The sequence below is a fragment of the Nestor notabilis genome, unplaced genomic scaffold (assembly GCF_000696875.1).
Source record: "Nestor notabilis isolate BGI_N333 unplaced genomic scaffold, ASM69687v1 scaffold4611, whole genome shotgun sequence".
Classification (NCBI taxonomy): domain Eukaryota; kingdom Metazoa; phylum Chordata; class Aves; order Psittaciformes; family Psittacidae; genus Nestor; species Nestor notabilis.
In genome coordinates, this window is record NW_009915128.1 from 54,893 (window position 1) to 69,714 (window position 14,822).

Consider the following 14,822-nt stretch of genomic DNA (forward strand, 5'->3'; position numbering starts at 1 on the left):
GGGGGGTGGAGGGGGATTAAAAAAAATAAAATAAAAAAAATTGCAGCTTCGTGTCTGTCATTTCTCAACCAAGGTCTGTAATAAGAACACTAAAATTTTAACATACTCAATTCACGGCCATGTTGAATCCCATGATAGTTAATTTTTCCTGACAGACTCGGTGCTGGTAATGAACAGGTACTTGTCAGACTTGCCACAGTTGTTTTGGGTTCTCTGTCAGTTTCAGCAGCTGGGGGTCAGGGGTCGCAGGGGGGTGTATTCAGCAGAGACCGTGAGACAGACGGCTGTCATGTCCTTTTCCTGCAGATTCAAAATGGTGAACAGAAAGCCTACGTCTTGAAAAACAAGCAGCTGACAGGGCCAACAAAGGGGGTCATCTATCTTGAAATAGATGTGATTTTTAATGCTGTAAGTCTTAACTTTGGCTTTTTTGTACTGCTAAAGAGTTCAGTTTCATGAAAGCTTTTGTTCCTGATTTGTAGAGAATTTCTGTCATTCCTCATTTTCTCTAAACCTTGATGTATACTACAGAATACTCTTCTGCTACTGCCTGGCACACCCACTCTTTTTGTTGCTGCTGCCGCTGCTGTTGCTGTGAGCGTACGGAGCAGCAACCCATGCCTCTGTGCACTTACGTGCCGCTTACGGGCTTGGCAGCCATGACTTTGAAACTTAGTGGGGTTTGCAAATTGAAGCATGTGTTACTAGTAAGGAGCGGTGAGCTTGAAATACTGACGCACATTTCAATGTGTAGGTGAAAGCCAGCATACGAACCTTAATGCCCAAAGAAGTGAAGTACATTGAAGAGGAAAACAGACTGTCTAAACAGGTAAAGAGTAAGGAAACACTAATCCTTTCCGAAAGCCTTAATATCAAGTGTGGACACGCAGATATCTGGTACCATACTGCTGAGGTTAGAGAATAACATTTTCATTATCTGTTTACAAAAGAATATGATAGGCTGGAAAACGCAGAAACAAAATACATGGCTTTATTGTGTCTCCTCTATAAATTGCAGCTTAATTTCCATGAAATACCTGAATAAGAACACAGTTGAAACCATCAGGTTCCACCCATATCAGATTATAGCACAGGTGCATGTAAACTAAGTCTTGCATAAATTTTTGCTGTTAACCTTGACCTGAAAGATCTCCATTTGTTGCGGGTTAGAGAGCCTTTCAGCATTCTTTTAGCCAAATTTTAGGTAAGTTAATTGAGTAAGGTTTGAATCAAAGGTGAAAGCAGACTAGAAGTCTTTATTACTTTGAAGAGTCCTGTGGGTAGGAAATCAAAGAATGGGCAGAAATCACATGTCTGCACCCTTTTTTTTTTTCCCCTCTGGGTATTTTTTGCTACACACAGTTTTAATGTTTTGGTAACATATATTTAACACATCTTTTAATCTACTTGAACTACTTTTGACTAAGGTTTATATGTTCCGCAAATGATGCATTTTATATGGAGAGAACTGGGTTTTTCGTTGGGCTGTGGGAATGAGATTTTTGTTGTTTGCAGTGAAAAGGCAAAGGTCTCAGAACTGGTTTTTATTTTGCTGAAAGCTAGTATACTTGAGTGAAATTTAAATTATCTGCTGGCTTAATTTTATGTCATTTATGTATTTTATTTATTATGTATTTCATTAAAAAAGATTTCAAAAGGGAAAATATTTCTTTCTTTACTGTTATGAGTAATGCAGTTGCTAAAGCTGCATTTTGTACTATTGTTCCAGCAAAGAAGCAGCAAGGCCTTCTATTCAAGTCATTCTTCTCCCCATTTTCATAACAGAAAATGGCATTGTCATTTTTGCAGATGGCCAGAGGAGTAAACTTGAAATGCCTACTTCCAGTTGTTTGGGATTTTTTGTTTGACTTGCATGGGATAGCCCACCACAATACCACTTCGGGGGTGGGGGGGTGGAGTGAGGAAGGAATCTTTATGTATAACCGATGTGGTGGTATTTTAAAGTATCCACATTTTCCAAGGGTGAGCATGTCTTACTTAACTAGCATTTTCTGTGCTATTCAGTACACAAATCATTCCCTGGTTTGTTAACTCTTTTTTTTGGTCAAGTGTAATGCAATTTGAGAGGATTTAAGGGTGTCTTCCTGAATTAAAACCTGGCACTGTTGTCTCTCATCTCTGTGGATTGAATGTATGTGAGTAAAGTTACTTTGATAGCTATTTAAAACTATGTGGCCAAAATTTTCATCACAGCAGAAAAATTTTATAAAAATGAAGGAAAAAATGAATGTAGAAGGTGCATGCGATCTTAATTAGATTAGAGCAGTAATTCTACATGTTTTCAAGTTAGTGTCCTGCAACATCTTTTTATTCAGAGAGGCTAACATTCGCTAAGTACCTGAGAATGGGGAAAAGTCTTGCCTACATAGCAAAACTTAAATCTTAATATCAAAATAATTTATGAAGTTTTTAAGTGGCTTTTTAAAACTGAACAACAATTTGTCAGAATTTAATTCAGTTAATATCAATTGACATTATTGTAAGTGTCAGCCTCTTCTGAGGCTTCTGGGGTTTTGAAACAGTTTTGTTCTTCATCTTTTCAACAGCTGCTGTTAAGAAACTTTATCAGGATGAAGCGTTGTATCATCGTGCTCATAAATGCCGCCTACTACATTAGCAGTTGCTTTGACTGGGATTCTCCCTCGAGAAGTCTCGCTGCTTTTTTGGTATGATCTTCTTTATATTATTGTTAATCACCCTGGTGTATTTGTGTTCTAGCCTGAGAGATAATACAGTGTTGACATGGTAGGATGTTATTTATTTATTTGGTTTAGACTTTGAATTATGAAGGTATCACAAGTCATGCTTATTCACTTTTTTTTTTATTTTTAAGTAATTAAGTTTAAAATGTCACACAATCAAGATAGAAAGTTGGTGATTTTTCAGATTTGTAATTGTTCTAATAAGAGAGTGATAGAACTCAAAATACAGTCAGTGAACTATGGATGGCATTCTTGAGCTTCTCACACATTACCTCCATTAAATTTTGTGTGGCCCCATTGTATGTCATATATTTACTCTTAAGATTTGGTTTGTGTATTTCATGGATTCTTTTACATATCATGAATGTAAAATTAGTGTGATTTTACTCTCCACATATCAATATATTTTATGCTTGTAACTTTTTTAGAACTGCAAAGCTCTGGACCCAAACAGTCACTTTCTTTCTAAGATTTAGTGTTCTTTGTTAAAAAATAACTGAAAAAAAACCAAAACCCCAAAACAACAAAACGAAACAAAAATACCACCCCAAAATAAAACAAAATCAACTTTAAAATCATTAATGCAAACAAATTAGTATCTTGTGGACATTAAGCTCTGATAATAGTTGTTTTTAGTGAATTCATTTTTAGTGATATAACTGAAACTATTTCTCCATAACCGTTAGCTTCATTAATATTAGCCAAGCATCCTTGTAGGTTAAAGTCTTTTTCCCAGATGAATGTATTGTAACTTTCAAAATCACATGAGCTACAAACAGAACCAAAGTCTCTGGTTTTTTGTTTGGGGTTTGTATTTTTTTTTCCCCAGGAGTAAACATGTATGCATGGGCACAGTTTTTCTGGAATATCTAAATTTATTAAGTTTGCTGAAATACTGACATTATAAGCCTCTCTACCATGAATATGAACTCGGGTTTGGTGTTACTTTGAATAATATAAAGGGAATCTGGTGACAGTGCTCTTAGGCTGGGTGACTAAAGCTCAGATGCCTCAAATTTGGAGAAAGCAAACCAGACAGTGAAACTGGCTGTGCTGGAGCAATAAAATGGGGTACTTTGGTGTGTCACTAAATTTAGCTGGTTTGCAGGAAGTTTCTTCTAGCAGGGCTCCATTTGTTCCACAGGACTTGTTAAACTCTGCTGTAGCCCATCATCATTATTGAACGGTTTGAGTTGAAAGGAACTTTAAAGATCTTCTAGTTCCAACCCTGTGCCACGGGCAGGGACACCTTCCACTAGACCAGGTTGCTCAAAGCACCATCCAACCTGTCAAAGGATGGCAGCACATTGCCAGTCCTTGGCTGCAATGTTCATCAGGCGTACAGGAGATACGTGTGCTGTTGAAGCACTCAGGGGTTTTATACTTTTACTGATGTCTGTGTAACTCTAATATGCGCAAAATCTAAATAGCTTGCTACTGTTTACTTTAGAAAAATTATCATTTCAGTTTAAAGTGATCAAAATTTCATAGGAAAATATAGATCTCCACTTAAAATTCCAATATTCATGATGCTATTACTGCTCGTATTAGTGAGTATGAATCTAAGTCTGATTTTAATATGGATATGGAACACCCACTTCTTCCTGGTAGAAGAAAGGGAAGTAGAAAGATGTCCTGTTCTTTGAGGCTAGTGAAATTATTTGTTTCTCATGGTGCAGTGCTGTGGCCATGGAAAAAGTTATGTTGCTGTCAAACTGTAATTATTTCCAGTCATAAAAGAAATTCTGTGTCCTAATAAGTAGTTGGAAATATGTAAAACACAGAATTTGAGCAGGGACACAGAATTTGAGCAGGGACATCTGTAGTTAGTATATGTCATTGTTGTAGTTAGTGTATTGTGGTAGAAACTAGTTCTGGTATTATTTTTATATATATATATTCATATTTTATAAATATATATGTACTAAAAGCCTGCTTTGCTTAGTTTCCTTTTAGTATTTGTTTCGCTTTGTGGTGGTTGTGGTAGTTACATATATATTACATCTGCATCAGTGCTGAGACTGCACAGATGTGTTCCTGCTCTGCATCCAAAGTGCATCCTGTGCTTTTCAACCTGGTGTTCTTCTCTCCAAACATCAAATCATCCCTCTATTGGGCAAAAAATGGATAAGGTTTTGCTAGGCAAGTCAAATCTGCATGAACTTCTATCATGATCATAAACTTTGGAGTTTAGATGGTTTCTGGAGTTTCAAAGCTATAGTAGGCCCTTAAAAAATCTTGCGAGTGGTCTATTTGCATGTGTAACACTGAATTATCCTTGCATTAAAGTTACACCTCAGTTTAATAGAGTCTATTAAAAACTTTGAACCTATATGTATCATTTTCATCTCTTCACTACTATACAAATTGTATCTCATCTTTAGGTTGTTTCCCAGAGGTTAGAGAATGTCACAGTGAAATGACAGTGCCAGAAAGGAGATGAGAAATAGGCTGTTTTGGAGCATTCCAGCTCTGTATTCAGACTAATAAATAATGTACAAGATGTAAACTTTTAAACTAACCATTCCTTCCTTTTGGATTTAAAGACATACCTTGATGGATAACATTCCGATACAGATTTATAGCCATTTCACATAAGTTACATGTGTGAGGGTTGATTTTTCAGATCTCTCATTTTCCCAAGTTCCTGTCATTACAATTACAGGTACCCTTATCTCATATCTCTCTCCAAGTCTTTACTTTCTGATGAGGCTACTGATACAGTAGACCACAGGGGAAGAAATTCTGGCAGACTAGCCAAGCTTTTAGACATGTAGTTGTAATTAATAAGAGAGGTCTGGAAAGGACAACTTGTCTTGGAAACCCACATGAAGCCTCCATCAATATGGTGACTCTGTAACATGCTGCAGTTATCTGCTTTATGCTCTTTGCACACTGAGGTGTTCACTGCAGCTCTTTTTAATGTCATTCTCCTTGGAGAGTCACAGTGCTGACCATCAAGACTATACATGTTCATTGAAGGGGCTTGCTGATTGTTTATACTCCAGAGCTCAGCTCTCTCAAACCATTACATTATTTGGGAAAATGTTTCTTTCTCAAATCTCTCGAAATGCACCAGCTCAGTGACTGGTGTTGCAATGATGTACCTAGAAGTATAGAAACCTGGAAGTTAAGTTTTCAGTGTTCCAGATGATGCACTTCCTCAACTTCCTCAACAGGTAAAACCATGCTTTACCTGTTTCTGTTGAACTTCATTATTTCATCTCTGTCGCTGGGGATTTTGTCTGAATGACTTAAGGTTTTGACTCCACTTTTTTTTTCTGTGCCTCTGTAGTTCACGGCAAAATAATAATTGCTATCCAGAAATATTTTTTATATTCTTAAGCAAACTAACTGTGACATATTAACTTGTTATTTTTCAGATATTCAAAGATATTTGTAAATAGCTCATGAAACATAGGTTGATCTGGCTAGAATGTGGCTTTGGATTTGAACCATTGGAAGATTTAATATTCTCCCAGTTTATCCATATTTATTTCCTGTTAAATAAGCAACAATTTAAAATTAATGTTTCAGTTCCAGAACAGCTTTATTATATTACGTATAGCCCTGTTATGTCTAGAGGCTGATAAAGAATATGTCATGTGCCTGTGTTAATGCTTTTTAAGAAGCTAAATGCAGTGGAAAAGAATGGTATAAGTAGAGAGAGCCTTTGCTGTAAATTCATATGATTGATATTCTGTATTTAAACAGACCTTTGGATAATTTAGCGGTTAATTTTTATATATTTTTAATTCAGTAATTAATATGGTATATGCCAGACCAAAGAACTTTATTAGAGTGTGGAAATGGGGAAGTTTTTTCTTTACATTAATCTACTGTGGGCTTTCAAATGTCTGCTAAATTGGGCCTCATTTCCATCAGCTTCTTGACCAGACATTTGTGTTCTTGCAGATGTCAGTGGGCGCAATGTAGGGGGAAAAGAAGTGTGCACTCTTTTTTTCCAATACTGTCATTTCTCACTGTAATGAGCACAAAAATAATTGGACAACTGAGCTATCAGTAAAAGGACACACTTCAACTTGAGTCAATGAATTATTTTACGGGACAAACTTTAATCTTTAAATGTGATTGTAGATAATTTGTGCTACCATCTGTCCATTTGGAATTCTTTTAGCCTTTTCAGTCCTTATACAGTACGTGCTGCTGTGTTTAACATTAACATTTGATATTTTACACATTTAATTTCTGTACTGCTGCATGGTCCTTGGGGAGCTTTGCTCCAGTGCTACATGAGAGAGACAAAGTATTGATCAGTTAACATTTCAGCTACATTTATGTATGTCGCAAAATTAATGAAAATGCCAGACAAAAATGTCAGAGTGCACAAAAAGGTAGAATTTAAATTTGGTAGTTTAATGAAAAGTTTAATATGTGCATTATCAAAAATGTCCCCTTACCTTTAAAGTACAATTCATAACTGATTAACTAAAGGGAACCACATATTTTACTTAGAGGAACATTGAACATGAAATATGAGGGAATATATAATCTTCAAAGTGTTTGCTATCCCAAAGTGGCCTTAGTAAAGCACTTTAATTGCCTGCTTGAACATTTAACTGTTACTTATAAAATAAACTTGTTTTCTTTCTCATTTGGAAGCAGAGTACCCTTACCTGATCACATGCATGCTTTTCAATACATCCTCAAATTAGATCTTCCTATGACCATATTCTCCTGTTCCTCTTCTTATTCCTCAGAATCTTTCTATACCTGTGTATGCACACAGAAAATACTCTCTCAGGCTTTGAAATATTGATAATATGACTTGCCCTGCATCCAAGTCGTTTGTCAGGTCTAACTCACCTTCGCTTTGTCTTCTAATGTTACAGAATTGTGTGTGAAAATGACATAATAGTGTAGCTAACGTTAAGTGTTAGTTCTCTTGCACATACACCATTTAGTTGCTGTGGTGTCATGCTAATTAACTGAAACTGAGAAGGAAGCAGGAGAAAAAAGGAGCTGGTCCCTGGCAGGAAATAAGACAATAAAGTAATTTGGTCAACTTGCTTAGATTTTCCCTATTAAAAAGGAAGGTGATCACTACTGTGTATTTCAGAAGCAACTGTCACTCAAAGCTGAAGGACAGATTATGTTTTGGGAGTGTGGGTACTATCAGGAATGGGAATGCACTTGTGTTAGCTACCAGGTGTTTACCTTTTTTTTCCACACTGTAGGAGAATCAGAATTTTGCAGATATATTTAAGAGCTCATATATTTTGCCACTGTTGATACCATTATTGAGGACATAACATAAACACCTTCAGATTGCTTTTTACTGAACCCAGTGTTAAGTGAACTATCAGATTGTCTTTGCCACCTGTTGCCTAGAATTTGAAATTGGAAGAAGTGCTGGTGAGGTAGCTGCAAAAACTTATTACATCCTAAAAAAGCCTTTCCAAAAATTCCTGTTGCTATCATAACCAGTCATAAGTAAAGAACATACCAGCAGCAGCAGTGATTAAAAGAAACTTGTGTACTTATCCTTAGAACTGAAGAATGATGCTGGTGTAGAATGATGCTTGATATCATCAGTCCATGTCTTGTGTTAGAAACATTGTGTGTTTGTAAATGTGGTACACAGAAAGATTGGGCAGTATTTCTATATGTAAAAATTTTCATTATTTTACTTTGTTTTTTAAAAAATCTTTTTCATTTTATTTCCTTCATGGAGTGAATGCGTACTTGCTAAACCAGTTTAATGGTGTGATTCATTGCCTAAGTGCAGATTTGGTGCTGTTTTCAGTAATCTAGAGCATCCTGTGTGCTACCCAGCTGCAGTTCCAGGAGGGCATGTGTCTGTCTTAGGTTCTGTGTCACTTCAACCATCACCATCCAGGTGACTGGGATACCCAAACCATGGTGTCTAAACCAACACCAGCTCTATCTTCAGGCTCTTTAATTGCTCCCTTGGGTGTTTATTTTTCCTTTATATCTATTTTAGGTACTTACCTATATTCCGTTTTAAATTCTTCATAATCTTAAAGTGTTCCACTTCAAAACCAGCTATGCAGTGTGGGGAAATACCTTCCTTGTTTTATGATTTCTCAAACAGGAAATAAACAGCAGACTAGAGCATCACTATCCCAAGTTTTGGACTTCACTACCAGACCATTCTTCCCACCTATTTACCTTTCTCCTTTCTTAGAAAACTGAAACCATGCACTGAAAGTATTTGATTATCAGAGCTTAGATTTCCATTTAAGGCAGTGAAGTGACTTGAAGTCCAGGCAGCCAATTCACATGAGTTGCAGTCTTGCTGTGAAGTATGTTTCCCATAATGCAAATCATGTGCAAGGCAATTCCCAGCTTCCTGGTGTCACTGGAAATGTTGTAGGGTGATTGCATTGGACCCAGTGTGGCTACGTATCCAGAAAGGGGTTGCACTGCATCATGTATTCTTAGCTGACTTTCCTCTTGAGTGCACAAAACTCTCGAGAATATAAAATTTTCAAGATAGCATTGATATTAAATTTGGATAATTATTTAGCAATGCTATTCTAAGAAGAAAGTAGTTGTGTACCCTTTCATCCTTGTGTTCCCCGAGTTGCTTTTTCACAGTCATTGCAGGAAATCTTGGCCGTTTAGACTGTAATTACTTAAATAGTGCACATGGGTGGATTATAAAATACCTTACTTTTTCATCTTTTAGTTGTGAGTCACATGAAAGTGGACACATTATAAAATCATGTTACGAAGAGTGTTTCAGCAGTGGTAGGTATTATAATGGTTTCCTTTGACGTGGAAGAACTATGGGACACACTGATTTTACTGTGCTATTGAATAGGTAATGCAATGTTTTGCAAAAAGTTTGTCTAGTAAAGAAAGAAGCAGTAAGATATGTTGCATGCTAGTGAGGAAATCCCATGTAAGGAGAATCAAGAGAAGTAGAAAGGACAGCATGTTAAAAAATGAAGATACTAGTTTCTTTCTAATGTTCCTTAAGAAATCTTCAGTATGCTCATCCCTATAGAGCAGTCACTTCTTTAGTAGGTATGTAGCTGGTATATGATACTATAAGTATCTGTGCCAGGATGAAAGAAGTAATTTTCAATATGCTGGATTTTACTGGCATGAAAACACTTACAGTAACTTTGTAATATTTCAGATACTTGTTGTAAAAATATTTGTTCTGCTTCTATTATTTGACATGCAATTTTATAATTTCAGTTTTGATTGCAGAACCTGAAATCCAGAGCACTGATATAAAAAAAGGCTTAGAACATACTTTGTTTCCACTAGTGCCACACATGTTGCATGACTGACAGCAATTGGTTTTATAGGTGTTGTAAGTAAAGCCTCAAAAGAATAACACCCTTATGCAACTGTTGCCAAAGTTACATGGAAAATTTTGTCCCTTTTCTGTAAAAAGGGACTGTGTGCCACACACAGCTTTATCCTGCACTTTAGGACAAAGAATGATGCTTCATGCTTCCCATTCCAAAATTGTCTGGCTTGGACCAGAGAACATTTGAAAGCTTGCTTACCACTTGGGAATCACTGGCAGGTAGGAATGTTGCTGGTGGCAGTGGTGTCCAAAGCCAGCAGAACTGGCAAAGAGAATGAATGATCAGTCCGTTCCCCATCAGGTAAGTAGGAAATTGAAGTGGAAATCAACTGTCTCATTCTGTTGCCCCTTTCTTGTGGCCCCTCTGCCTTCCTCCTCAGTTTGAGGTGGACTTCCCATGGAAGAAGCTTTATTTTCTCCTGAGCTCCACTACAATTTATGTAGGAAAGTCCTAGGAAGGAACTGGGCATTTACAGCTAAACTAGGAAAAGTGCTTATTGTCGCAGTTGGGGAAACTTCCTTATGGCAGGATGTGAAAAATCAGGAGCCCTAGAAGTCATCCCTCACCTGGGATAATGTGTATCTTTCCGTAGTGAGTAGACTGTCTTTATTTCAAGGGGACAAAGTACTCAAGCACAGTAGTGTTACAGAAGAGTACTTAAGAAGTTTACAAGTGGTGGAGTTTTTTGCTTTTCTTCTATATTAAGAGGTATACGGCACATTATTAAAGTAATCTTGATTTTATAGTTTAGTCACATAAACATTCTTTCCACCCAGGGTGTTTTCCATACCTGAAGAACTAGGATTAAATCCATCCTTTCAGAAAAATTATACTTCCCTAAACTACCTTTCCATGTGCTTTTTCCTTTTACGTCTCAGCTCAAGGCAGCAGCTGCAGATCTTGGTGACAAGGCTGTATCAAGCAGATCACTATCTAGGGAGAATGCTTGCTTAAATTTCTTAATTAAAGGCCAGAATGATGGCTTCAAAGTTGTGAAGAAAACCCTTGCCTAGCCTTAGCCATGTAAAGATTGGGTGGAATGTTAAATTTTAACCAAGTGTCACTCAAGTAATTCAACTTCTGAAGGAGAGGAGAATTTCAGTTGTCCTTGAAATAAAAAGCCTGTGAACCTCATAGCCATTTGTTTGGTAGAAGCAACATCTTTTTTATATTATTTACTTTAATTATTTAATTTTCAAAAGAAAAATTGTAGGTGTTTATATCACAGAATGTATTTATTACTTTGCAGTAAGCAAGGAGACTTAGTTTAAAAGTGTAATTTATTTTGGTTTCACTGGTAGGTATTATTTATTACAGAATAAGTATTAACAATTAGCCAGGAGAGATAACTAATGTTGTGACCAGAATGGTTACTGAAGAGGAAAATTAAATCAGTAACTGTAAGCCAAATGGCTGTAGCTGTTACTGAATGGACTTAGAGCTGCATGGCAGATCTTTGGAGTTTGTACATTTCCATAAATAACATCCACACACTTACCGTAGTTCTGAAGTTACAAGATACCAACCACTTTCCAGAGATACAAGTGTCCTAAGAAGAACCCACTGTTCTGCAAAAGCAAAAAATAGGCATAATTTAGTCTTGTTTATTTGAGATTGACCACTGCTCTCGCAGCTATTTGTTAGCTCTGCAAAATTATCTGTTAGAACTGGTACTATGCAATTGGAACTTCTTGGGCAATTAGCGTGCAGCACCGGCTGAATAGGAGACGTGATTTTCTCTCCACAGTCGTATGGTAGCTGTGATTAGACGTGCCTGTATTCCAGTTCTAATTGACTGGCCTCTGTAAGCAGACACTGCTCGTTAATGAACAAGAGACAGACACATCCTAACCTGATTAAAAAAGTAAAAAGGTAGCAAAGAAATGTGCTCAAAAATGGATAAAATTAATTCTGTTTTGATATACTGAGTACGCATTTTGCATTTGTTGCTACAGGAAGTGTTACTGTATATTTGGGTAAACTTATGATTAAAAAAAATCAAGCCAATATTAATGCATATCTCTGCACTCAGTATGTCTCCTGTAAATCAGAACTTGAGGGGTAAACATGTTAAGCTGAAAGTAAATCTCTGCTTTAGTGGTAGCCCTGGCAGGACTAATGCATGAGGTTTTGCTGTTTCGTTACATTGCTCCTCAATTTTTAAATATATGAGTATGTGCTGTCAGTTTAGCTTCAGATGCTCCTTTCTCGACTACTCTCATCTTAATAAAGTCAGCCTGTATGATATGTCTGTTCTCAGTCTATATGGGAGAGAAAATATCTCTCAGGTGCACATACTTGAAGCTCCATTTTCCTCTGACAAATTCTTCAATTTCCAGGAAATGTGTATTAATAGTAACTAAAATAATCTAATTCCTTTGAAGATGAGTGGTTGATATTTTAAGGGATACTGTTAATGATTATTTAAGCCTGTTTTCCTTAATAAATAAAGGAAGAGGGTTGGGTTTTTTTTCTCAGTATACAGTATCCCATTTTCCCTTAAAGAACCTCGAGTACCATCAGATACTGTATCTCTTTAATGTGACTGAAAAATTTGAAAGTAGGTATATTTAATATTTGCTGCCATCTTAATTATTACTGGCTTAAAGCACCACTGTTAGCAGAGGGATTATGAGTTAATAAAAATGTCATAGTATTAGTATATAAAACACAGTGTAGTTTTCCCAAGATAATGATTAACAGCGTAAGGCACTTAGTGCTTATTCCCTAAATGTGCTTGATTTTCGTCTTTTAGGAATGGTATCACAAGTAAACATAGAAACATTTTGGAGTGATTTATTTTAAAGAAAAGGTAACTGATGAAATCTCTTGTTTGAGCTTTTTTCTGTATTATGTCACTGTCTTTGTAGCATTACAGATTCACATCAATCTAAATAGTGTTTTTAATGCTGGATATGTTAATGCTGGATAATGCAACTCTGGTGAAACTCATTAAAAAGTTATTTATTCATCACAGTCTATTAGCTAAAGCATTTGGAAAGTGACTTCGGTGCGCTGGTAGGTCATTATTTTGTCAGTATTCCTTTCACATACAAGAATCACTTTGGGTGGGAGTTGTGTGGGGTTTTTAACCTTTAAAGGTATTTTTGCTTTGTTCCAAGGCTGCTTCAATTGTTTTAAGGCTGCTTCAATTGCTTTGTTAGCTACCTTGATTCAATCAGTATGAACAAGACACATCTCTGTAACTCTTGATGTGTTCAAGTGTGTGTCTTGGCGTAGCAGCCAGAGTGGCCTCCGCCAGCCCAGCTCATGGGCGCTGTACACCAGTGGCGTGACCATCCACAATGGGGTGGTCCTGCCAGGTCAGGTATCCCTGGGGCTGCCACCTGAGCACCTGCAAACCGGCAACAACGGCTCCATTGTGGCAGGGAGAAACGTTTGTTTCTGGGGGAAAATTACTCCAGTTCTACTTCTGAATGAAAGACAGGGCTGGTATTACTCAAGGGATGTTAGGCCTCGCTGCTTTTTTGAGAAAACAAATTTGCTGTAATTTTATCTGTAATTTAGTACCACATGGGTGCAAATAGAGTCTGCATTGTATGGAAGAAGAGGCAGAAGTAGGGGTTTGTTAAAGCCATAAAAGGCTTGGGTAACCATTACATTTCCGAAAGCAGCCTTATCAGAGTCATGGGTTAAAAAAAAAATAAATCATTGTGACCTTGCCATTAACTGTCTGCTTTGAATTTGCTTTAAAAGTAGTATTGAAGAAGGAAGCTTTCTGTCTATGTGGAGAATACGGAGGCAAAAAGTACCCAGAAAGTGAATGTAGGTATTTTGCCTTTACCAACAGCCTACCCAGTGAATGGTCACAGTAAAGGCTATTCAGATCTTTTTCTGCAAAGTTCTTTTTTTTTTTTTATCTTTCTCCCAGTAAGTGTAGCAGAGCTTTGCTGTTCTCAAGTTCATGTTCTTGAAGAATATGATGTCAAAATGCTTAAATAAAATTTCCCTCCTCTTGATTTATTCTTGATGGTCAGCATTTGATAATGAAATTGTATTAATTGTTTAAAGCCTTTGCCCTTCTTGCATAGGAAAACAGCCCTTGCAAATTGTCCTGTTGAAGCTGGGCAAAAATCAGTCAAGTATTTTATTCCATTGAAGTTCATTTTTACAACTGCATGCTGGTTCGCTGACTTACATCCTGATTAGGTAGTAAACATGCAAACTCCTTCTTAGTCTTCCTCTTTTTTCTTTTTTCTTTTTTTTTAATAGAAGAAATTGCAAACTGGTTGTAAGAGTTTGGTCTTGCTGATTAGCAAAGTTAAAGTTAAGAACTTGATGTGGTTTCTAATCATCTGGCAGCTGTCATTAGCGAGTGACAATGTAGTTAATCCCCCCTGACACACAACTCTGCCCCTGCATTCTCCCAAAAACAGAGGCAGCCACCTCCAGGCACACTCCCAGCCAAAGCTGGGGTCTGGGGGTGCATATCTGACCCCGGATCTGAACCCGGGAATCTCTGGTTGGTACGCTTCATTGCCTCCGGACCACTGCACTCATCCCTCTGCTCCTTTACTTACAATGTCTAATATGCCTAATTTAAACTAAATTATTTTAATGAAATCATTCAACTGTTTCTCACAATGTGAGATAGTTAAGAGCTGTAGCTGATGGTGTTTTAAATCAGGTGCCTTCACTTCATCAGATCAAAGATGACTGTGGATTCTGACGCAGGCAGAGCAAAAGGTGTCTGTGAAAAGGCAGTCACAAATTAAACCAGAGCTGAGAGTCGTAGCAGTTATTTTTATAAACATGGGTAGCATTCCTG

The 14,822-nt window shown here is 37.0% G+C and overlaps 1 protein-coding gene across 1 annotated transcript in view; it reads left to right on the forward strand.

Moving 5' to 3' along the window:
- The window catches only part of MCTP1 (multiple C2 domains, transmembrane 1), a gene marked incomplete at its 5' end in the record, with an annotated part of 149,576 nt that overhangs the window by 54,343 nt on the left and 80,411 nt on the right, over window positions 1–14,822 (forward strand). Inside the window, 3 exons of the mRNA XM_010023972.1 lie at window positions 307–408; window positions 755–829; window positions 2,568–2,687. Of these exons, the coding sequence (XP_010022274.1) occupies window positions 307–408; window positions 755–829; window positions 2,568–2,687 (297 nt within the window). The remainder of the gene's footprint in view (window positions 1–306; window positions 409–754; window positions 830–2,567; window positions 2,688–14,822) is intronic.